Source organism: Malus domestica, chromosome 15, assembly GCF_042453785.1.
Source record: "Malus domestica chromosome 15, GDT2T_hap1".
NCBI lineage: Eukaryota > Viridiplantae > Streptophyta > Magnoliopsida > Rosales > Rosaceae > Malus > Malus domestica.
In genome coordinates, this window is record NC_091675.1 from 19,838,881 (window position 1) to 19,863,306 (window position 24,426).

Below are 24,426 nucleotides of genomic sequence, written 5' to 3' on the forward strand. Positions count from 1 at the left end.
GTTGGAGATGGTCTTAGGTGCTTGGATCTGCTGCTCCTCCATGTACTACAACAATCCTTTAACCTCTAAAATTAATCTTGTCCTGTAAAATATTCTTTTTGTCGCAGTCATATTATATTAGGAATGTGATTGTGTAAATCCTAGTATATCTAGGGATATCTCTTATATCCCTATTAGGAATTGATTACCTATTAAGAGTTGTAATCCTAAAAAGGGTAAAGAATTAACCTTCCCTACTACTATAAATAAGGTACCATTTGGTACGCAGACATTACGGAACGGGACGAGACAGGACAGGACAGGACGGAACAGTGGTTCCATGTTATGTTTGGTATGCGTAGGACAGAACGGGAAAGTTGTTCCGTTCTACGTTTGGTGTGCAGGACGAAGAACGGAACCAAAAGATTAAAATGACTACAAATTACAAAGAAATCGAAACAAGCAAATCATAAAAGAATACAAAGAAATTGAAGCACTACAAAATACAAAGAAATTTAGCAGAATTAAGAACTGGGTGTCAATGAAATTGAAACAAGCAAATCAGAAAAGAATAATAATGCCACTTCAAATTTACATCAAAATTAATTAAAGGACCTCCTGGAAGCAATTTTTTTATTTTCAGTTGCAGATGCAGTATTGGGCAGATCGAAGCACTACAAAATACAAAGAAAGAGAGACCGAGAGGCTACATAATCACAATCAGATCGAACCTGGAACGGAGATGTAGAGCTGAAGTTCACAGAGAGGCTACACGAAAAAGGATGAGGAGGAAGGTTGAGAAGGGGAGATGCAAAGCTGAAGAAGTTCACAGTGGCAGAGAAGAGAAGATGATAGTTAGGGTTTGTTGTATGATTTAGATGGTTAAATATTGAAAAAGACAAGGGGTATTTTTGTCTTAAAATGTTATAAATTTGTGTTCCATGGAGGTGGAACAAGTCCTTCTGGGGGGGGAGGCGGAACGAAAAATCATCCAAAACTTGTTCCGTGGAACAGCGCGTTTCACCTGTTTTAGGCGCACTGTCCCACGTACCAAACGGACCTTAAAGGCACAATGGGGTGGAATAGAACACACCTCACAATTACACATCTCTCTCTTTCTATCTACTCTTGCCGCACCCCTCTCTCTAAGGCCTCCATAATTGTTCAGTAAATTATGCCTACAACACGTTATCAGCACGCTCTTGACACTATACTAAAAAGAGTTTATTCTTCAATCAGGGGAGTATTACGTTTTAATCATTCTTTTTATAATTAATTAATTATTTTATTGAATTGATATACATGCTATTGATTCAATTTAATTTTTCTATGTTGAATGTGATACAACACATTGGAGATGCAATTCCGGCTTTCTGAGAATGATCTTCTACAAATTCAAAGGCTTTTGTTGTTTTCAGCCTACAACATCTTCAAAACATTTCACTTTCATACCTCAAGTACTATTTTATTTCAATATAATACATCCGTTACATTTTTCATTCATTGATCCGTTAATAGCTGATATGGCTGCCAATTTTGTGCCACGTGGCAATTTTTTTTTATTCATTTAAAATATTATAATAATTTACCTTAATAATTTTTTTTTTTAAACACCATCTTCTTCCCCGAGCCCTTCCCCTTCCTTGCAAACCAAACACCCCATCCCCACCTCCCTCGCAACCCCTAAACAACCCTCCCTCCCTTCTTTCTCCACGGCCGACGCCCCCGCAACCCCTCCCCACGCCATCGCGAACCCTGCAACCCCCTTACCCTACCTCCCTTCCCACCCCCAGAAAACCCTTCGCTCATTCATTTCTCCCAACAAAACCATCACACACCACAATTTTTCGATTCCCGAAACCTTGAGCCTCCATCAATGGCGATTGCATCTCCATCCCCTTTTACCTTCTCCGCCTCATTTTGCCACACCCGTACTAAGTCTCCCCCCACCTTCACTCGCATCCCTTCCATTTTCTTTCCTTACCAGAGGCTTGGTCTCGCCGGACAACAACAACCTTTAGTATGAGCTCTTCCACGACTTCTCGCAGCAGCGTCGTCGGAGAGGATCGTCGGTGTTCGTCACGCTGCCTGTGGATTATGTGGGATCACGGGGTGCGGTCCAGAGGCCCAAGGTCATGGTTCAATTGTTGAAGGGGGAGGTGGGGGTGGGGTGGGTTTTTGGATGGGAGGGGAGGTGAAGAGAGTGAGAGGGGAAGGAGGTGGTCGGGGGGAATGGGTCTTTGGGTTTTCATTTTTTTTAATTGGGTAAATTATTATAATATTTTAAATGAATAAAAAATTATTTTTTTGCCACGTGACACAAATTTGGCAGCCATGTTAGCTCTTAACAGATCAATGGATGAAAAATGTGGATGTATTATATTGAAATAAAATAGTACTTGAGATATGAAAGTAAAATGTTTTAAAAATGTTGTATGAGGTTACAATAGACCCCAAACTTGAGGTAGTAAAGTGTAATTTACCCAATTATTTTTCTTGTTATTTAATCCATTTTGTATTCCCTTCTGAGATCTATCATTGGCGGCAAACATCTTTTGTTGGAACATGAATGAATTTCTTTTCCCAAAAAAGGAAATGGAATTTAGATTTTATTTTTTGACAAACGATAGTGTTAGTAAGTTAAATTGGTAAATGTTAGAGAAAAAGGATTGTGTTGTCAAATGATAAAACAAGGTGTAATCAAATGGTCATTGGTGTGAGTCTTTCTAGCCATTATCAAATGTCAAGAGGACAAAGGGAAAAGGGCTCTGATCACCTCTGTTGAAAGGCACTACTATATTTTGGTTTTATCCGGCCTCACATGGTCCCACTTGTTACGAGAATTATCTTAATTAGGCAGCTTTACGAAACATCTTCAAAGGAAGACATCAACAATGTAATGAATTTAAAGCAATGATAGAAAAACCAAGTTTGGAGAAATAAAGCAATGACAAATCTCCTAAAAGTTGCTAACTCCCTATTTCCCTCTTTTTTTACTATTTTATTTTTGTAAACAATTGAATAAAAAAAACTTACGACATATTTACTTACTTAAAATAAGAACATAAATGTCAAATCTTGACTGAGAAGATAATTCGATTTTCTTCTTTTAAATCAAGAGTGTAAATTTCCACCTTGAGAAATAAAATTCTTGTGGCCATTTATAATAGTATGACAATGGAGTAAAAAATTGCTGAAGGGAAAAAATGCAAAGACCTTTACCTATCTACGTACATAGCATGACAAGAAATTAGTAGACTTCCACATTCCATTGCTCTGCTTTCTTCAACTGCTTCTTGTAGTCTATCCAGTCAATGCCTGCAAAAGTTTATCAAACACAAAACATTAGTCTTTGGCCATTAAAATCTTGTCAAGATTTCAGAGAGACGGACTGATAACTACCACCTATTAGCACAATAGGTGTCAGTTTCATCGCAAAGGCTTCTGTGCAATTAGTATTAGAACTGTTCGTTATGTAGTAGACTTTGTTTCGCCAATTTTCCGACGTGAGATTTTACATTTTTTCGACAAATGTGGTGCAATCTATGATCTTACCGTCTTTCGCGGCCAACGACACCATGATGTCATCAATACCCTTCTCCATTCCCTTGAGACCACACATGTAAACGTAGGTGTTGTCTTTCTTGAGTAACTCCCATAGCTCTTCTGCATACTGAGCCATTCTGGTTTGGATGTACATCTTCTCTCCCTTCTCGTTGGTTTGCTCTCTGCTGACGGCAAAGTCAAGCCTGAAGTTATCGGGGGCCTTCTCCTTCATCTTCTCGAATTCCTGTTTTCCACAATCATTTCTCACTGAGTCAAGTTTTCGGTGAATTGCAAAGGATTGACTGAGAATTGAGAAACTCTTGACATGTCTTACCTCCTTGTAGAGCAATGAGCTACTTGTAGGAACACCCAAGAAGAGCCATGCCAAACCGTTGAACTACACCGTCATGTCAAAATTTGATCGTTTGTTAGACACAGGGCCAATCAAAGAACGAATGAGGATTCACCGATCGGATATGCACTTGAGGAAATTGTGTTGTGTGTTATTTTCATGTATGCTGCGTGCCGAGTGTTCTTCTATGTCAGGAAACTTTCTGAAGGTAAAATCAACAAGTACTGATGCTTACCTTGTAGTCTTCATGCTTCTCGAAAAACATTTTCCACAAGAATGATCGAAAAGGAGCGATTCCAGTTCCAGTTCCAAGCTGCATTAGTAAAGACATGTCAGAAAACCGGAACTATTCATGCGGGATTAAACATTTGAGTGTCCTGTTTTCTTCCTAAATACATAGCCTGACAAGTATTTATACCATGATGATGGTTGCATTAGGATCCTTTGGCATAAGCATTTCTTTCCCAACTGGTCCGGTGATCGTGACGTCACTCCCAGGCTTCAAGTCACCTGAAACAGAGAAAATTTATACCATGATGCACCAGCCGGCCTATTCAAACTAGAATTCGAACTACTACAACAAACAAATCGTTTCCCAATAGAAGCCGAACACAGCCTATGTTTATTCTTAATCGAATTGCCTCATGAAATAATTTAAACAGAACTAGGGATATATGTGCTTACACAAAAAGTTTGAACACACTCCCTTAACAATTTCGCCTGCGTCATTGGTGTACACAAGACGTTTCACACACAGAGAAACCTGGATGGAGGCAATCAGATTCAGACAAAACCACCATCAAATTTGAAGCAAAGATCGAAAATTTTGGATCAGTAAAACGTGTTCATTAATAGCCTAAAGCGGCAATACTGCATGTCAAAAATGCCAGCAGATTCACACCAATTTGTTAAATAACATGAGCATAAAAGCCAATTGATTCTACATTTAATTGGCAAAGTGTAAAAATTCACAGTTTTGGAGTCTCCAAAGTCACCAAGGGCACTGCTGGCGATTGAGTACAACCTCAGCTTGTGAGGCTTCCCATTTTTGTCAATACCGTCTGGAATAACTCCAATGGACTGCCCTTCTCTGTAGGGCACCTCTCCTACAAGCAAATAGAACCATATTACGCATTTTTTTCTCTGTACGGAAAACAAACTAGGAAACATGCACAGATAGAACTGGTTATAAACTTTTAAGCAAACATAAAACTAAGATACACTACACATACAACAAGTGGTATATAAAAATTTATAACCGGTTCTATGTATGCATATTTCCTAAAGAATTTAGACTCGAACATACCTTCAGTGCTAAAGACCATGTGCCAGGTCTCACCAGGTGCATCATCAGCAGTGATCTTAGTGTTGAGAAGGACTCTGCCAGTGTAGGGATTCTTGGGCTTGAATTTGTTGACAACAACCCCTTCTTCTTGCTTCTTGGATTCCTTCACAACCTTGGCAGGTGGAGCAGGCTCGGTGGTGGTCACCTGGGCTCTGATCAAGGCCACTCTCCCACCAGCATTGTTGTTGTACAAAGGAACCTGAAGAAACAAACAACCCCCCATGTCACAAAACTTTGTTTCGTACAAGATGATAATCTACACTAATTTCATCTAAGCTACAGGAAGCGGAACCCAAACTTGGTCCCAAGTGATTAATTTACCAGGGCTAGGAATTTGTACCTTTTTTAGGGTGATTCTGTCAGGTGAGATTATGGAGGTCCTGGTGGGGAGGGCGGAGGACTTGGAGGAGGGGAAGGAGACAGCAGCAGTTACAGCTGCAGCCATGGCTGTGGAGTTAAAATGCTGAGGAGGAACAGGGAGAAGAAATAAAAGAGAAGCAAAAGTTCGATGTTTTATGAGAGAATTGTGTGAAATGTGGGATCTTTTTGGTGGGTTTTGGATTAAAGATAGGTGGTAGAGATTTGAGGGCAATGCAGTGGCAGATGTAAGGATAAGTCTTTTGTGTAATGTATGACTGTCACCTAAACTTTGATTTTTTGATTCACAAACAGTGCACTACCCAACCTTTGTTGTATTTAGTATAGACTGAGACCCCTCTCAAAAGATGATAGCGACTTTTGGTCACATACTATACAAGTGTATTGCTACACAACATAACTACTTTGTACCATTGTTCTAAAACTCCCGCCTAATGCCACCTAGGTGCTAGGCGGTTGGCTACCGTCCCAGTTAATCTTTAGAAATTTGAAATTTAAGAAAGAGTGTCTAGACCTGCCTAGGCACCCGCCTAGACCCACCTAAGTCACAACTCTCACTTAGACAGAAAATAGATAATTTTCATTTGCATTTTATTTTTTCAATAAATTGAAATAAACTTGTTCAATATTTGGATGGACACTCATTATATTCTTTTTTTTTTAACAAACGATATTAATTACGCTCAGGGGTAGGGGGCGGGCTAAGTTTCAAAATGGGCTAGCAATTATAATATTGTTCAAATCCGTATTCGGAGAGAATCGAACCTAAGACCTCTTACTTACAAGTGATGAGGAATACTATTTGACCGTAGTACTAAATGGCTCTTAGATGGACACTCATTATATGTTTGATCCCCATGATCTCATTATGTTTTGATACTTTTAATCTATATGTCATTTTACAATTTTTGTATCTCTATACATTTACGTAATTACTTTAAGGGAAAATTTTTGAAATGTCATATGAACTTGTTCATATTTTTCAATTTGTTATATAAACTAAAATTTTAAGCAATTTGTCATACCAACTTTACAAAATGATTAATTTGTCATCTCAGCTTAACTCCGTTAAGTTTTCCATTCAATATAAGTCATGTGCCTCACACATGACTTGTGTTTGGGGTTATTTAGGTTATTTTAATATTTTTTCACAAGTTTTTTACTTTTCTTTAGTACAAACACTTTTATTTTTCTTTAGCGCATAAGCTCCATTTATAGCATCAAATGTCAACCTATTTCTCATTTATAGAGCCCGTATGAAATTATGTCTTCGTGACATGCTAAAATGCAAACTCCCACCTGTATATGATTACGTATTTGGAATAACCAAAAGAGAGTGCATTGCATGATTATTTCATTGCTATCATATCAAAAATATTGTTCTATTGCCTGAGAAACCTTACAGTTTTTTGTCAAATACAACTTAATAAAAGGAAAGTAAGACATTAAATTGACCGATATAACTCTAAACGCAAGTCATGTGTGAGGCACATGTCTAATATCGGATAGAAAACTTAATAGAGTTATGGAGAGATGACACATTAATGATTTCAAAAAGTTGGTATGACAAATTACTTAAAATTTTGGTTTATTTTCCCTAAAATTTCTAAATGACATGCTATTGTACACATGAATATTCAACAATGCTATCTTCTTGTGACTAGTACTACAATTTAGTGTTATTCTTCTCCATTTGTAAATTAGAAATTTTAGATTCACCATCCGGGAGTTTAACCAAATTTCACATTTTGACCACACGAAGAGGAAAAATCATTTTCACAAAAATAAATAAATAAATAAATAAAATAATGGGCTATGTGCCCATGACTAGCGGACTTGGCTTCCGGCATTGATATTGGACCGGGTTCAGATGAGAGCCAAGTGGACCCGAATGAGTTTGATCCAAGCCTGATCCAGTATAGTCAGAATTCAGAATCAATAAACTCTTTTGATTTGGTTTGAATCCAATTTTTTATGCTACGGAGGACAGGGTGAAGAAATGTTTGCGAAGCCGATCCGACTAGCCGGATGAGTTGCAAAGGCTTTGGACACGGCCTTTGCAATATCCAAGCAGGACGACGAGCGAGGATGCATCATATAGCTCAAATTCGAGGCCAAGACTGTCAAGGATATTCCTTTCTGAGTGTCCAGATCGAGCTATGACTTGGCCGCCCTAGGCACGTACGATCTCCCCAAACGTTGGATTGTCGACAACATGGAACACGTCCGAGCAAGAAAACTGCATTGCCTCATATGCTATACATAGCACTGCATGTACCGGAAAGTGAAGAAAACTGAGTCATTTTGCTTATATCTATGTAAACTTTGTGGAAGAAAACTGAATCATTTTACTATAATCATAGATTGCTTCAAATTTGATCAATAACTTGACATCAAGATTCGCTGTTAGAGATATGTGAAAATAAACCATTGTGACGGAGTGGTAGGCTACTTTTTGTGATCTTTTTGTCACTTGGTCGTCTACATCATGATATAATGAGACCATGATTACATTACATAACGGCTGCGATATTTTGAGTAATTAGTGCACTTTACATTGGCTTTTCAACATAATTTTAATAGGGTAAATATCAGTTTACCATTCTCATGTTTCTTGGTTTTCAACATTTAGTACATCAAGTAAATATCAGTTTACCATTCTCATGTTTCTTGGTTTTCAACATTTAGTACATCAAGTTTTTTTGTCCCAGAGTCATACCTAAAGTGTAAATTTTGGGACAGTCTCATACATCCGTTAGTCAAACTGTTAAATCTTCTGTTAACTGATGATGTAGCGCCCACGTGGACAGTGATTGGGCGCAGCCACGTGTCAATAAGGAAATTAAAAAAATTACAAAATTACAAAAAAAAAAAAAAGTTTGTTCTTCCTCAACCCAGACCGTCTCTCTCTTCTCCCTCCCACAACCCCCGAGCAACCCAACCATCCCAAAAATGTTCTTCATCCCACAAGCTTCGCTCCCTTACCCTCCGCCTCTCTTTGCACCACGCTCACTTTTTCCCTGTAATCTCTATCCATTCTACCTGAATCTTTACTTGTTTTTCATTGCCCTGAATCTGTTTTCAATTATTTTTTTGGATTTTCTCAGGTGCCTAATCTTTTCTCTCTCTGTGTTGCTTCAATTCCCAAAAGATCCATTCCTTAAAAATCAAAGGGAAATGAAATCGACAGCCCAGAAAATGCAAGAAAACCAGCGGGACTTCAAGAGGTAAAATTGAATTTCTCCTTAATCAAAATCGAAAATCTTCAAATCCGAAACGATTGATAAGTTTTTGGGAAAACAAATTGGGGTTTTAAAGTTAAGTCATCGTCATCCGGGCGAAATCTCCGTCATGGCCTCGGATTTCCCTTCAGAAATGGCCTTCGCAGCCTCCATGAGTAACTGCTTAGAATCGTGGAGGTAGCAGGATATTCTACGGAGGACGACGATGATGATGAAAGGGACTTCTGGCTCTTACACGGAGCTGCTGGAGAAACAAATTTGGAAGGTTAAAGAGAGAAGGAAGAAGAAGGAGGAGGAACTTACACGGTGAGACGAAGATAGATTAGCTGGAAGAGGTCGGGTGGTCGAATGAGAATCGTACGGATTGGGCGGAGGGGGTCGCGATCGCGAAGTTGAGATGCCCGGGGGGGGGGGGGGGCGGGAAGCGGTGCGGTTAAAGAAGGTGGATGAGCGGAAGTAGAAGTTGGAAGTGGAGGAGGCGAGGGCACGTGGGATCTAGGTTGGGTGGTTCTTCTTTGATTTTAGATGTTGGGTCAGCTGGGATTTAGTAAAGATTCAAACTTTACGATTTTTGTGATGGATGATTTTATAATTTGTCGAAGTTGATTTCAAGGTTGTTTCAATAGAGGATGCACAAGAAGGTGTGCAGAAAGGGTGATTTTCGAAGGAGAAGAAGAGGGTTAGAGAAGGGAGGGAGAAGAAGAAGATGTTCGAAGAAGAAGAACAACTTTTTTTTTTTTGTAATTTTTTTTTAAATATCCACGTGGGATCCTTATTGACACGTGACATTCAGTCATTGTCAATGTGGGCGCCACATCATCAGTTAACGGAAAACTTAACAGTTTGACTAACGGATGTACGAGACTGTCCCAAAATTTACACTTTAGGTATGACTCTGAGACGAAAAAAACTTGATGTACTAAATGTTGAAAACCACAAAACATGAGGGTAGTAAACTGATATTTACCCTTTTTAATAATACAACATGTCTAATACACATCCACACTTTTTTTTTTGTGTTATTGAAGAAAAATACTATAGACTAATTTTTTATCAAATAAATAAATTTACAATACAAGAATCTTAATAGTATATTACATTTACATCTCTAACATTCCTAGAATTTTTTTTTTAAAAATAATTTCATATTTTTGTTCTCTTTTTTTCCAAAGACACCCATTGTTATTGTCGTTAATACGAATTATTTGTTAAGTTTGTTGATGCACAAAACCGGAGGTCTTGGAACAACGTAAATCTAACCGTGAATCTGCATGAAATGTAAATAACACAAGATGTAAGGTTTGGGCTACGTCCACATTGATTGTATTTCTCTGAGAGTATTTGTGGGGGAGAGAGTGTGAGAGCTTTGCTCTAGATAGGAGAGGCTTATGGTTTGTAAGGGTGATGAGACCCTTTTATAGAATAAGAGCTCATCTCCTAATTACATATTTGCCCCTTTCTTTATTACATGATTACATTTAAGTCCCTTGAGTATTTATACGAGGTCTAAATACGAGGCCCTAAATATGGTATAAACAGTAATCCCCCAAGTCTTCAGTCAAGAGAGTCTTTTGGCTGGAGACTTGAAATTCAGTCCATGTGTGGGCCGAAGTAACTAGATGCTATCTTGAACTGATGCTTGATATGAAGCAGTGCTCAATCTGAAATGATGCTCAACTAGAAGTAGCACATGTTGCGAGGCTGCTCGGCTCGTGGCTTATGTTGCCTTGGTTGGCTCAGCTTGCGGCGTTTGAAGGTAAGGGAGTCTCTTTTATAGAATAAGGGCTTGCTCCTCAATACATGAATGATGGGCTAGAGTTTATGCTCTCTAATGATGGTGAGGGAGTCCTTTTTACAGAATAAGGGCTCGTTCCTCAATACATAAATGATGGGCTAGAGTTGATGCTCGCGGCGAGGCGGTTGCTCAGTAGGCGGCGATGCTCTCTAATGGTGGTGAGGGAGTCCCTTTTATAGAATAAGGGCTCGCTCCTTAATATATAAGTGATGGGTTAGGAGTGATGCTCACGGCGATGCGATTGCTCAGCTGGCGGCATTGCTTTCTAATGATAGTGAGGGAGTCCCTTTTATAAAATAAGGGTTCGCTCATCTGTACATGAATAATGAGTGCTCTCTAATGAAAGTGAGGGAATCCCTTTTATAGAATAAGGGCTCGCTCCTCAATACATAAGTAATGGGCTATGAGTAATGGGCTAAGAGTAATGTTCGCGGTGAGGCGATTGCTCAGCTGGCGACGTTGCTCTCTAATGATGGTGAGGGAGTCCCTTTTATAAAATAAGGGCTTGCTCCTCAATACATAAGTGATGGGTTAGGAGTGATGCTCACGGCGAGGTGGTTGCTCAGCTGGCGGCGTTGCTCTCTAATAACGTTGAGGGAGTCCCTTTTATAAAATAAGGGCTCGCTCCTCAGTACATGAATAATGGGTGCTCTTTAATGAAAGTGAGGGAGTCCCTTTTATAGAATAAGGGCTCTCTCCTTAATACATGAATAATGGGCTAAGTCCCCCAAGTATTTTTCATGAGGCCCAGTTGAGACCCAATATATGGTACAGAATGTAGTCCCCAAAGTCTTCGGTTAATAGAGTCTGTTGGCTGGAGACTTCAAATTGAATCCATGTATAGGTCGAAGTGGCGGTTGTTCGGAGGCGGTATTTGTATACCCTGCGCTGAAGCTTTGTAGGTAAAGCTTTGCAAGTGAAGCTTTGAAGCTGGAGCTTTGTAAATGAAGCTTTTGAAGCTAGAGCTTTTGTAAATGAAGCTTTTAAAGCTGATTGACATGAATGATGCTCATGAATGTTTGATTGACATGAGTGATGTTCATGAATGTTTGATTGACATGAGTGATGCTTATGGATGTTGACATGAATGATGCTCATGAATGTTGACATGAGTGATGCTCATGAATGTTTATGTATGATTGATATGAGTGATGCTAATGAATGTTTATGTATGATTGACATGAGTAATGCTCATGTATAATATGAAGTGTTGAGCGTACTTTTGATCACCTGGTTGGTGGCATGAAGGAGAGTACGGGTTGTACATTTCATCACCTGGTTGGTGGCATGAATGGCTAGTTGCCAAATGATATTAGAGTACGGGTTGTACATTTCATCACTTGGTTGGTGGTAATAGTGGCGGGTTGCCGAATAATTATGGAGTACTGGGCGTACTTTTGGTCACCTGGTTGGTGGTAATAGCGGCGGGTTGCCGAATAATTGTGGAGTACTGGGCGTACTTTTGAGAAAGCTAAAATAAATTACACCATTCAGAAATAACAAAAGTAAATCACATTATTCTGATGGGATGTTTATTCCTCACTTTTGCTTTCTTTTTTCTGCTTTGTTCCTCACTGTTTTTCTGCTTTTCTTGATCTCTGCACCTTTGTTGCTTTTGCTTTGCTTAAACGACGAATAAGACTCATTGGTGACAACTTGCACCTCTTTTGCTTTTGTCTTTCTCTTTTGCTTTTGTTTCTGCAGATGTCATAGATGGCATCATTGTCAAGCAACACAGATACATCGGTGTGCTCTAGCAGAGAATGGCTTGAGAGAACGTTGTTGTAAGGCTCCACCACAGATGTAGAAACCTGGGGAGAAGGGTACACCGTGGATCCCAGCTTGGATTTCTTTGGATTTGTTTGGTGTAGATCCATTATTGAGTTCACCAGGCTTGCAGGTCCATACACCACACTTTGTCCGCATTAAACATTATGTAGTTCCACACTTTTGGATTGCTCCAACCATAGACAGATGATTGAGCACCGCAGCGAACAAGACGAGGAGACTTGAATTGGTGATGGCCATGGAATTGGGTGGATCGAGACGATCGAAAGCCTGAGAATCTGCATGTGTCATTGCCAGTCCCGATGATTGTCTGAGCTGCAAAACCGCCGGGAAACCTTGATTTCACGTATTTTTTTGAGGTTTTTCAGTTTCCAACACTTTTGTAAGAGGAGTCGTCGCGACGGAAACCACTACAGGATGAGGGGCACGTGTGGCGGTTCCGCACACGTGCGAATAAGTCACTGATTTAGAGCCGGGAAAAGAGGCAATGATGGGCTTCTAAAAAGAAACGGACGGTCGAGATAAACGGACGATGGCGACGACTGTTAGATCCTCAATACTACATCAATTACCGATCCTCACTTTCTTAGATCGGTGATCGCCGTGACGTACTCGCCTATCACCTTCAGAACCTGGGCGTGATTGAGCTATGCACTTCGGAAAACATCGTCGTCTTGGAGGCCGATGCGTCTCCAAGCAGAGGACTTGAGGCTCTAAGGCAGCGAGAGGCTGAAGAGGGAGGAAGAGGCTTTGGAAATGGCGAGGTCGAGGACCTGAGCTCCCGTTAAGCTGGCATCAACTTCCAGCGGAGTGAGGTCGACGGCTCTCAGGTGGTTCCATCGAGGACCTTGAAAACCCCGTTCGACATTTTCAGTTTAGAGAGAGAAAGAGAGGAGATAGGGTTTGGTTAGGGAGATGGTGGGGGAAACAAAAAGGAATCTAACTGAATATCTCTCTCTATCTGTCACGCCTCTTTGTTTCCTGTTGAGTTTTACTCTGATGAATCCTTGCTAATTTTGGAAGACATAGAGAGGGCGAGGGAGAGGAGAGAGAGAGAAGTGTAGGGATGAGTTTAGGAGTTTAGTGAATCTTTTTTCTCGAAAAGCCCAGTGAGATTTTTTGGGTTTCTTGCAGATTTTGCAGTTTCACGGCGGAGGTAAGAAAATGAAAGAGAACCGACACAACTTTTTGTATCGATTCCCACAGACGGCGCCAAATGTTGATGCACAAAACCGAAGGTCTTGAAACAACGTAAATTCGACCGCGAATCTGCAAGTAATGTAAATAACATAAGATGTATTGTGGTTCACCCCAAGGTTCGGGTTACATCCACACTGATTGTATTTCTCTGAGAGTATTTGTGGGATAGAGAGTGTGAGAGCTTTGCTCTAGATAGGAGAGGCTTAGGGTTTGTGAGGGTAAGGAGACCCTTTTATAGAATAAGAGCTCCTCCCCTAATTATATATTTGCACATTCCTTTATTACATGATTACATTTAAGTCCCTCAATATTTATACGAGATCTAAATACGAGACCCTAAATATGGTATAAACAAAGTTGTTAGGCCGTTAGATTTGGTGGCAATAAGTGGAGAGATTCAGTATACGAGATGGTACACCAGGTATTATTACATAAATAATGGGATATGTATGTTAAAAAGTTAATAACTTAAAAAATAAAATTTACTACTATTTATGTAAAAATACATGGTGTATCACGTGTCACTATATAATTGATTAACAGTTGTTATAAATAGCAAGTCTGTAATAAAATATTAGTTGTTGTAGAACTTGTTACTTGACAAATAGAAGGTTACCTTCGAGTAAAAGTTGAAATGGAGATTCGCATCACGTTCTGCAGCTCCCCTAGTCTAGGGCTACTAGCTAGGGTTTTTGGGTCTACAAATGAAACAGAAAAAAGTGGGTCAGTAGCTAGGGTGCACTACTGACCTTCGAATGCTTATTGGTTTTGTTTTGACGTCCCAATTCACATATATCGATACCTGCAAGGAAAGGACTTGCCGATTTGGAGCTTTGCCTTTGTAAATTGCTCCCGTGCACTAGATGGCAATTTGCCAGGACTCCAGACATGCGCAATGTTTGGTCTTTCGTAAAAACAGTTAAATTGATGAAGTACCCGGTTAGCTGTTTTTACAAAAGACCAAATACCGTATATGTATGGACTCAAACGCCATTATCGGATGGGATGACAAATTGGCGTCCAGTCCATCGGAGCAATTCATGATGGCTCCAACATGTTGGAAGATTTAATTGGCGATGGGAAGTTAGACCCATTGAGATGAAGAAGATGGTTTGCTCACGACGTCAAGAGTAGAATCGTCATCTTGAGCTCCTAATCAATTGTTATACTCTTACTGTATATGGTTAATATATGTTTCAACCACTCATGTATCATTCTTTGCATGCGATCCAAAAATAAGGATTCAATGACAAAAAAAAAACATGATTGTTGCAAATTCATTCAAATTCACGGGAAATAAATTATGCTTATATCATTCTCATGCTGTGTACATATTATTGAATTGATCTATTCATTTGTCAAAAAAGTGAACTAGTTGTGTTTAATTACATCAAGTTTGTCAAGCTGATGTAGATTGTTGCCTAGCTGGTATTTGTGTCGCCTACTTGCCAATACGTTGAAAATACACTGTCTACTTGCATAGAATTTCATAATTGTAGGTTGTATTTGGCTTGGAGACATTGTGTTTTTACTTTCTTTACCATATTTTGGTTCAGAAAACCAGCAGTTCCGATGACTGGAGGAAAGTCACTTGTCAGCTGCCTACTCACATTAGTTACCCGAACAAGAGCCACTGCTTACGTAAGGTTACTGATGGTGCTTGTCTTACTAACAGTTTCACAAGTGAATAATTGGACCGTGATGGGTGACATGGTTTTCTGATGAGTTGCAGTCTTTCTGATTATGCAAGCTATTGCAGATATGAATAGTGCAGATATTCGTTCTACTCTTCAACAACAACAAAGCTTTATCTCACTAAATGAGATCAGCTGTATGAATTTTAGAGTGCCACTGCGCTCGATTTTACGCCAATTCTTCCGTTAGCTCCAAGTACTCATATTTTTTCTTAAAGTTTCTTTCCAAGTTTTTCTAGGTCTTATTCTACCCCTTTTGCGACTGCATTTTCTAATCGCAACATTTGTAAGTCTTCGATTCACATATCCAAACCACCTTAACCAATTTGATTTCATCTCATCGTCAGTTTCGGCCACTCTTATTTTATCTCATATATCATCGTTCTCCTCATTCTCTCGTAAAATTCCCTTTGGCATGAGTTAAAATAGATGAGGTTTTAGGTTGTAGAGATACATTGCAGATATTCTTTTTACTTGTGCGTTCTGATTTCAAAGCATTCATAATGAGTAACTGATGTAATCAGATGAACAGAATTGAAGTGAATCTAGCTTTACGGCGTGGTGTTGGAAATTTTATCTCAAAACTGTCCTTTTATAAGCTAAAGTTGTCAGTAAATCTTCAGATAACGCGAAGAAGAACCATCTTTAGCATAAAAATAAAAACTCAGACATGCTAACATTGAGAAGAAGATTTTAATTTGGCTGAGAAAGCTGTATATTACATAGTATGTACACTCAATGAGAATCATAAAAACAGAGACAAAAGAATGAAATGTTCTCCTTATTGTTTCAGGCATGGGAAGACGGAAGACCACTCTGCCTTGTGACTGAATCAATGGAATCCCCTGGAGCCCCTGGACTGATAAAGATCCAACCTGCTCTTAGCTTCTTGTAACAACATTTCGAGCGAATCATCTTGGGTCATATTTGATTGCTTGGACGCCCATTCGAGCACCGAGAGCACCTCAGCCTGGGCAAATTCTTCGCTGTCGGGTACATGAAGTGCAATGTAGCACATGAGAACCAATGCGGGAATTTGAACAATTTGCTCCCCGAAATACACAAGCTGGATCAAGTGCTTAGCGCCACCTGCACTTATTATTGCCTTGGAATGGTCGAGATGAAGGTAGTTGTCTGTACAGGCAAACTTTGAGAGGGCAATGGTAGCCTCCCTGGTAACCTCAGCCTCTCTTTCATCCAGAAGCTGCACTAACGGGCCAATCATTCTCGTCTCAGTTGCCCGAAACGTCCTTGCCAAATTCCCAATAGCTTTGATGCATGGAATCAGGAGGTCTGAATCTGCATCAGCTTTCTCAGTAATCTTCTGAAGTTGATCAACCACTGACTTGCAAGCTGGAGAATTAGGCTTGAAGGCTGATTTTCTCAACTCAGCATCTTTCTCCGCTACCGCTGTAATCTCCATTAATGCCATCGCAGAATTGAGCTGAACATCTTCGGAGCCCTTCTCCAAGAGCACTGCAAAACATAGCAGTGCTCTGGACTCCGTGATACTGCGGCAAATAGGCGAGTTCCCCTTGGCTAGCTGCCAAAGAGCTCTGGCCGCCATTGCTTTCATGTTGGCCTTGATGGCAGGGTCTTCCAATTCCCTCCCCTTGATGTTAGTCCCGGAATGACTATGATGATGGTGAGACTGTTGGTGCTGAGGATTCTGCTTTCCGTTGATATTGCCGTTGCCGTTGCCATTGGCATTGGTGGTTTTACTCCCACCAATAGCTTGGTGTTGGGGAAGCTTCGACCCGCCATGCATTGCCATGGTACTGGCAACAACATTATGCATCAGACTCGGGATTTGATTACCCAACGGATGAGGAATGTGACTGTAACCCAGCTTCTCATCCTCCTCACCCGCCTTGTTCGAATGGTTATTGGCATTCGAATTATTGGTTGCCACCACAACGGCATGAATTGATGTAGCTTTGTTGAAGGTAATAGAATACTTACTATGCTCCTGAACAGTTTCAAAAGCAAGATGGCTGACCAGCAGCCGAATGATGTTATGCTGTGCAAAAAGATCCTGGCATTTGGGGTAGTGACCTGCAAGCTCCGACACCGCCTGGGCCACCATTGCTTGCACCTTCATCGGACCTTCTTTGAGGATTTTGGCAAACACCGAGCACACACCGGCGTGAATCATGTACTCCACGCTCTCCGGATCACGGCCGAGCAGCCCGAGTGCCTCCGCGGCGTACTCTTGGCCTTCTGGTTTGCCCTCTTTGACCAATTTCAACAAGGGTCCGACTCCACCTTCCTCAATTATCAGCTTCCCGTACCGATCATTGTCCCTAGCAAGCGAAACGAGTGAAGCTGCCGCATCCGATCGGTCCTCAACCGACCCAGTATGCAGAATCGCAATCTGCTCCCAAATGAAGCACAAAATTGGCTCGTTTGCTGCGATCGGAGGCAGCCCCAAGTACCCGTCTTCCCGGGTATCAGCCGGAGCCGACACCCGGAGCAGCCACGACAGGTCGCCAATGGAGTTTTCAAGCTGCGACGACATTTTCCGGAACTGGGCAGCCGGGGTAATGGTGAAGACTCGCATCATGATACCGTTGGCGCGGCATTTGAGTACCAAAGACAAAGCCTTGTCGAGTACCTGCTCTGTCTCGTCGATGATCCGCCGAGTCGGGCGCTCGTAGAGGTCGGAGCTGGCTCTCGCCGCCTGCCGGAGCAACCCCGCCAGTTTTTCAGTCTTGGATTTCAGCTCCAAGCACTCCTGCTTCAACGAACTGGCCTCGTCGGCGGCCTTCGTGACCTGGTCAGCGAGCTGGATCGGTTTCGCCAAGATTTGCTTCACTATGTCCGCCATGGCTGAAACGGCGGACCAAGGACACAAAAGTGTTTGATGAAATGTCTGACCGAAAAATCACAGATTGGATCAAACTAGACAAATGGGTTTTCTTGTTTTGGTTTCTGGAATCGGGTTCTCGATATCTTGAGAGGAAGAAGATTGGAGATGTGAATTGGGTAATGTGCTATGTGCTACGTGCTATGTGTGTGTGTGTGGCAGGTCTGGTGAGAGAAGTTGCAGAAACTCAGAGATGAATGTTTAGGCAGACGCAACGTTGGCTTAGGGCGGGCGGGCGGGCGGGGGGGGGGGGGGGGAGAGAGAGAGAGAGAGAGAGAGAGAGAGAGAGAGATGGTTCGAAAGTGTGGTGGTTTTGGGTTAACAGTCTCTGATGTCTGTCGACGAGTTGCACTACGAGGTCAGGTCAAACGCGTATTTCTTCACATATATAAAAATACGGTGACCTTTTCTTTCCTTACCGGATCGAATTCCATTTTTTTGATTTTCTTATGTTAGTTTTTTAAACGTCTTTTTTTTTTTGGGAATAAATACACATAAAGGATATATGCAAGAGACATGAATTTTTTTTCACATATTGTATATTAACACAATACCGTAGTACTATTTACGAGGAATATTATTGAACCATAATTCTTAAAGAGAGATTTTTTATTATTATATCGAAAACAAGTTTCAGTTCATCAAATATTATATAAGTAAATAAACACTTCAAAAGAATATTCACTATATTATATCGCTTATTGTATCAAACCTTAATTCTTAATACATTAAGGCCTCGATTGGTATATAAAATCAAATATGACTAATAATACAAAGATGAGTGTTTGGTGTTTTAACGTATTAAATAGTACCCAGACTAAATTATACGACCCCCCCCCAATTTAGTACACCTCTTGCCTGCTAAATTATACCCCCAAAAGCTGTGCATTATTAGTCCGACTCTCTCCCTCCCTCCCTCTACCGCACCCTCTTCCTCTTCGGTTATGTCGAAGACTTGAAGGTGCCTGAGCCTAACCCTCCGGGTCACGGTCTTGGATCTCAGTGATAAACCGACCATCTGGTGGTAGTTGGTTGCCGTTGGTTTCTCATGGTTCACCTCTGAGCTCTCTTTGATTTGCGGCATTCATGAAGTTTTCCGTTCTGCAATTGGTTTCAACACATTATACCCCATGTTGGGGCAACAGTCCTGGGTGGGAGCTTTGATTTTGTGATACTAGTCCGATACTGCATCAAACGTCAAATTAATTTAGTAAATACTATCCGATAACTATTTATCTTATACGATTAAAATAATCAGTACAATCCGAGCTGTCAAAAACCTAAATAATATCTCGTTCTCTAGAGGAAATTAGCGAATTACTCATAAAATATACTCCAAGAAAACTAGAAAATGATGTCAGACTGTCATTTTTTGTTCCCTTTTTTTAACTACAAGCCCCCGCTGGGTCCATAACCCTTCAGGTTGCAGAGTCATGCAGATGAGCTCTGTTTTGCTTGGCAGGTAACTATTGACTCTTTGCTACGTGTCATTTTAAATACTGTAAAAATAATTTATCCACACTTATTTTCTCTGGATGCATATATTTATTTATTTATTTAGATAATGTAAAATAACGATATATTTATTTATTTATGACATGAATAAACTTTAAAAAAAAAATCAAAAGACTCAACTAAACAGAAGTGTATTTTGAAAATAAATAAATAAATAAACATAAATGTACAGGAAAAAGAAAAAGAATAACGGAAACCATTTTTCTATTTTTGTTGTTGGCCATGAGTTGATTAGTCATTGATCTATTAATTTACGAAGTCATTTGGGCTTGATCGTTGATCATTAAACGATCTTCATCTTTCAACTTTTAACTTTGTTTTATCTGATAAGTTGTAATTTGTATCTGATCCGTGCCTTGAGTTTTTCTATAAAGAAGTTCTAAATTAAGTTTGAAAGTAAACAAGGTTGGCGTGAAATCCATTAAAAAATAAAATAAAATTGGTTGGCTTCGTGACATTGAGATAAGTTTAGTTTTAGATATATTGGCACGACATCACTGCTACTTAGCAATTGGAAGATCGCTTAAAACGTCAAGCATCCTTATTTTAACCTTGTTTTATAGACAACTAATAAGCAGATCCACAAACGTTAAAGTTAATATAGTAATCAACTCAAGATTTTAGAAAGACAGTTCAACGAATTAGTGATGTACTACTAATTGGTGCAATGTCAATGATGTCTCTAACTAGAACACTTTGGTGTTTGATCGCAATCCCAAAGATTTGAGGTTTGAGTGTGTATTAGAACCATTCCTTTAAGTAGTAACTTATTTTGCCAAGTTTTAGATGTGATGTTTCTTCAACAAAATAGTAATACAACACATCAAGTTGGTCACGAAATGACATTAAAAAAAAAAAAACTAATGAAAATATTTAAAAACTTTGAGTTTTAACGATAAGGACAAAATAAAAGATAAAATGAATAGTACCAGAATTGATTTTTAAATGTAAAAATGTAATTTTTCGTTAAAATAAACAATACATAAAACATTTCGTTAAAGTTTCCTAAAAAAAATAACATGAAATAATACTTTTGAGATGGTATTGAATGTTTCGAATTTTTGAACTGTAAGACCTTTAGGGCGTGTTTGTTTGACCTTCTTAGGGGGGACTGGACTAGACTACACTAATTGGTATTGTAGTCTGATGTTTGGTAGGGGCAAGGATTAGGTTTAATGGGATTAGATCCGACTCGCACGGATTAAACCCTTCGCTAGCAGTTCTTAGCGAACCACCCCAAAAACGTCCGGATTCGTAAGACCTCCTCCCTCACGTCGTCCTCCTCATCCTCATCTCTGCGTCCTGCTCGCCGTCAGCTGCATCCTGGTCGCCCTCATCTGCATCCTGCTCCTCATCTGTTCCTCTCGTCGTCCGCTCCCTCGTCTTCACGTAACAGATCTGCTCGCCCTCATCTGCCTCCAGTTGTCTGGTAAGCTTCGATTGTTTGAATTTTTTCGTCGATTTGGGTCGATTTGGGCGGATTTTTTTCGTCGATTTGGGCGTATTTGTTTTGGGTTTGAGCTTTATTTGATTCTGCAGTTGAACAAATTTTAGGGTTTTGATATTTAGGTGAAATTGAGATTAGAAATTGGGGTTTTCATAAAGCTTGGACTTTGGGGTTTGAAATTGACATTAGAAATTTGGAATTTGGGGTTTGAAATTTGGAATTTGGGGTTTTCATAAAGCAGTGTGTGTGTGTGTTATTACAAAACATAGCTTGCTGTTGCTCTGGCCTTCGATTAATGGTTGATTCTGTGGGATAAGTTTGTATATCTTTTGATTCTGGTTTTCTAGGGTCTGTAGCTTTTAGATTTTAATTTCTTAACCAGTCAATTGTTGATTTCGATTGTGCAGTGTGAGTTATTACAAAACATTGTTGAGTTATTTGATTTAGGTGTGTGTGCAGTGTGTGTGTGTGTAGTGTGTGTGTGAATGAGTGTGTGTGCAGTGTGTGTGTGAATGAGTGTGTATGCAGTGTGTGTGTGTGAATGAGTGTGTATGCAGTGTGTGTGTATGCAGTGTGTGTGTGCAGTGTGTGTGTGCAGTGTGTGTGTGTGTGTGTGTGTGTGAGGGTAAGAGTGTGTTGCACTCTGTCCCCGTGTGTGTGTGTGTGTGACAGTGTGTGTGTGTGTGAGTGTGAGTGTAAGTGTGAGTGTGAGTGAGTGTGAGTGTGAGTGAGTGTGAGTGTAAGTGTGAGTGTGAGTGAGTGTGAGTGTGAGTGAGTGTGAGTGAGTGCAAGGTGTATGCAGTGTGTGTGTTTGTTGCACTCTGTCCCCGTGTGTGTGTGTGTGTGACAGTGTGTGTGTGTGAGTGTGAGTGTAAGTGTGAGTGTGAGTGAGTGTGAGTGTGAGTGAGTGTGAGTGTAAGTGTGAGTGTGAGTGAGTGTGAGTGAGTGTGAGTGTGAGTGAGTGTGAGTGTGAGTGTGTGTGCAGTGTGTATGTGTGTATGCAGTGTGTGTGTGTGTATGCAGTGTGTGTGTGTTAATGTGTTGCATTCTGTCCCCGTGTGTGTGTGTGTGTGACTGTGTTTGTGGGTGAGTGTGAGTGTAAGTGTGAGTGTGAGTGTGAGTGTGTGTGCAGTGTGTGTGCAATGTGTGTGTGTATGCAGTGTGTGTGTGAATCAAGCTGTATGCAGTGTGTGTGTGAATGAGTGTGTATGCAGTGTGTGTGTGTGTGTGTGTGTGCAGTATGTGTGTGCAGTGTGTGTGTGTGAGTGTGTATGCAGTGTGTGTGCGTGTGCAGTGTGTGTGTGAATGAGTGTGTATGCAATGTGTGTGTGAATGACTGTGTATGCAGTGTGTGTGTATGCAGTGTGTGTGTGCAGTGTGTGTGTGTGAGGGTAAGAGTGTGTTGCACTCTGTCCCCGTGTGTGTGTGAGTGTGAGTGTGTGTGCAGTGTGTGTGTGAGTGTGTAAGCAGTGTGTGTGTGCAGTGTGTGTGTGAATGAGTGTATATGCAGTGTGTGTGTGCAGTGTGTGTGTGTGTGTGTGAGGGTAAGAGTGTGTTGCACTCTGTCCCTGTGTGTGTGTGTGTGTGACTGTGTTTGTGTGTGAGTGTGAGTGAGTGTGAGTGTGAGTGTGTGTGAGTGTGAGTGTGTGTGCAGTGTGTGTGTGTGCAGTGTGTGTGTGAGTGTGTAAGCAGTGTGTGTGTGCAGTGTGTGTGTGAATGAGTGTGTATGCAGTGTGTGTGTGCAGTGTGCAGTGTGTGTGTGTGAGTGTGAGTGTGAGTGTGTGTGAGTGTGAGTGTGTGCAGTGTGTGTGTGAGTGTGTAAGCAGTGTGTGTGTGCAGTGTGTGTGTGAATGAGTGTGTATGTAGTGTGTGTGTGCAATGTGTGTGTGTGTGTGTGTGTGTGTGTGAGGGTAAGAGTGTGTTGCACTCTGTCCCCGTGTGTGTGTGTGTGACTGTGTTTGTGTGTGAGTGTGAGTGAGTGTGAGTGTGAGTGTGTGTGCAGTGTGTGTGTGTGCAGTGTTTGTGTGTGAATGAGTGTGTATGCAGTGTGTGTGTGTGTAGTGTGTGTGTACTGTGTGTGCAAGGTGTATGCAGTGTGTGTGTTTGTGTACTGTGTATGCAGTGTGTATGTATGCAGGGTGTATGCAGTGTGTGTATGTATGTATGCACTGTGTGTGTACTTGCAGGGTGTGTGTGTAGTGTATGCAGTGTGTGTGTGTGTAGTGTATGTAGTGTGTGTGTAGTGTATGCAGTGTATGTAGTGTGTGTATGTATGTACTGTGTTTGCAGTGTGTATGTATGTACTGTGTATACAATGTGAATGTTTTGTATTGTGTGGGGTTGATGCTGAATTGCAATTTGTTGTGGTTGTTGGTTGCAGAGAAGAGGAGCATAAACGGAAGGCTAAGGCTAAGGCTACTGCATTACATGTGTCCTTTAATTTCCCTTTTCACATGCAATGCCTAGCAATGATAGCAATCCTCATACTAGTGTTCTTAGACACATGTTTATAGATGTATAAGAGTAGAACATTTTGAATATGATGCCTCGGGTTAATGAAATTTTTTTTTTTTCAACGCCACCTGTATATTTGTTGCCTCGGGTTAATGAAATTTTTTTTTTTCAACGCCACCTGTATATTTGTTGCCTCGGGTTAATGAAACTTTTTTTTTCAACGCCACCTGTATATTTGTTGCCTCGGGTTAATGATAACTTTTTTTTTTTCAACGCCATATGTATATTTGTTGCCTCGGGTTAATGATTTAGTTAATTTGTTTTTTGTTTTTTTTTTGTTTGGATAGATATGGATCGAAGGAAGTTTTTATTGATCTTATTGTTAGAGATGTCTTATTTGGAGACAATTTGTATTTGTACGATTCTTGTGGTGATGATGCTACGTGGCAAACAGAGACATGTTGAACGACCCACATTGACTAACCGTTCACTTATTAGACGAGAGATTAGTTTGTGTTATCTGAATGGTATAATAGGGAATACTGATACTGAATGTGTTAACGAATTGAGAATGGATAGAAGGACTTTTGGCATATTATGCGACTTACTTCGTCAAGATGGGAGGGTAAAAACTGATGGTTTGGTGTCTGTAGAGGAACAGGTGTGTATGACTTTACAAATATTAGCACATCATACTAAGAATCGTAGTGTTGGCGGTAGATTTTATAGGTCGGGAGAGACTATAAGTAGGTATTTCAATAGCGTATTGCAAGGAATTTTGCGATTACAAGGTATCCTACTAAAAGTCCCCCAGCCTGTGCCTAT

At 40.5% G+C, this 24,426-nt stretch overlaps 2 protein-coding genes and 1 long non-coding RNA gene across 3 annotated transcripts; 1 reads left to right on the top strand and 2 right to left on the bottom strand.

Moving 5' to 3' along the window:
- Positions 1–3,057: 3,057 nt before the first annotated feature.
- LOC103425043 (ferredoxin--NADP reductase, leaf isozyme, chloroplastic) lies at positions 3,058–5,916 on the bottom strand. Its single transcript, XM_008363122.4, has 9 exons — positions 5,563–5,916; positions 5,184–5,421; positions 4,850–4,983; positions 4,562–4,640; positions 4,296–4,387; positions 4,113–4,190; positions 3,860–3,922; positions 3,535–3,769; positions 3,058–3,297 (listed from the first exon to the last, which is right to left on the bottom strand). Exons 1-9 carry the CDS (start codon positions 5,665–5,667, stop codon positions 3,230–3,232), a joined length of 1,092 nt encoding a protein of 363 aa, XP_008361344.1. The 5' UTR covers positions 5,668–5,916; the 3' UTR covers positions 3,058–3,229.
- A 10,082-nt stretch (positions 5,917–15,998) lies between these two features.
- Positions 15,999–18,589, bottom strand: LOC103401086 (uncharacterized). Its single transcript, XM_029094253.2, has one exon. It carries the CDS (start codon positions 18,144–18,146, stop codon positions 16,152–16,154), a length of 1,995 nt encoding a protein of 664 aa, XP_028950086.2. The 5' UTR covers positions 18,147–18,589; the 3' UTR covers positions 15,999–16,151.
- A 2,335-nt stretch (positions 18,590–20,924) lies between these two features.
- Positions 20,925–23,723, top strand: LOC139192343 (uncharacterized). Its single transcript, XR_011576450.1, has 2 exons — positions 20,925–21,129; positions 23,528–23,723. It is a non-coding gene; the product is annotated as an uncharacterized lncRNA (long non-coding RNA).
- The last annotated feature ends 703 nt before the right edge of the window (positions 23,724–24,426 follow it).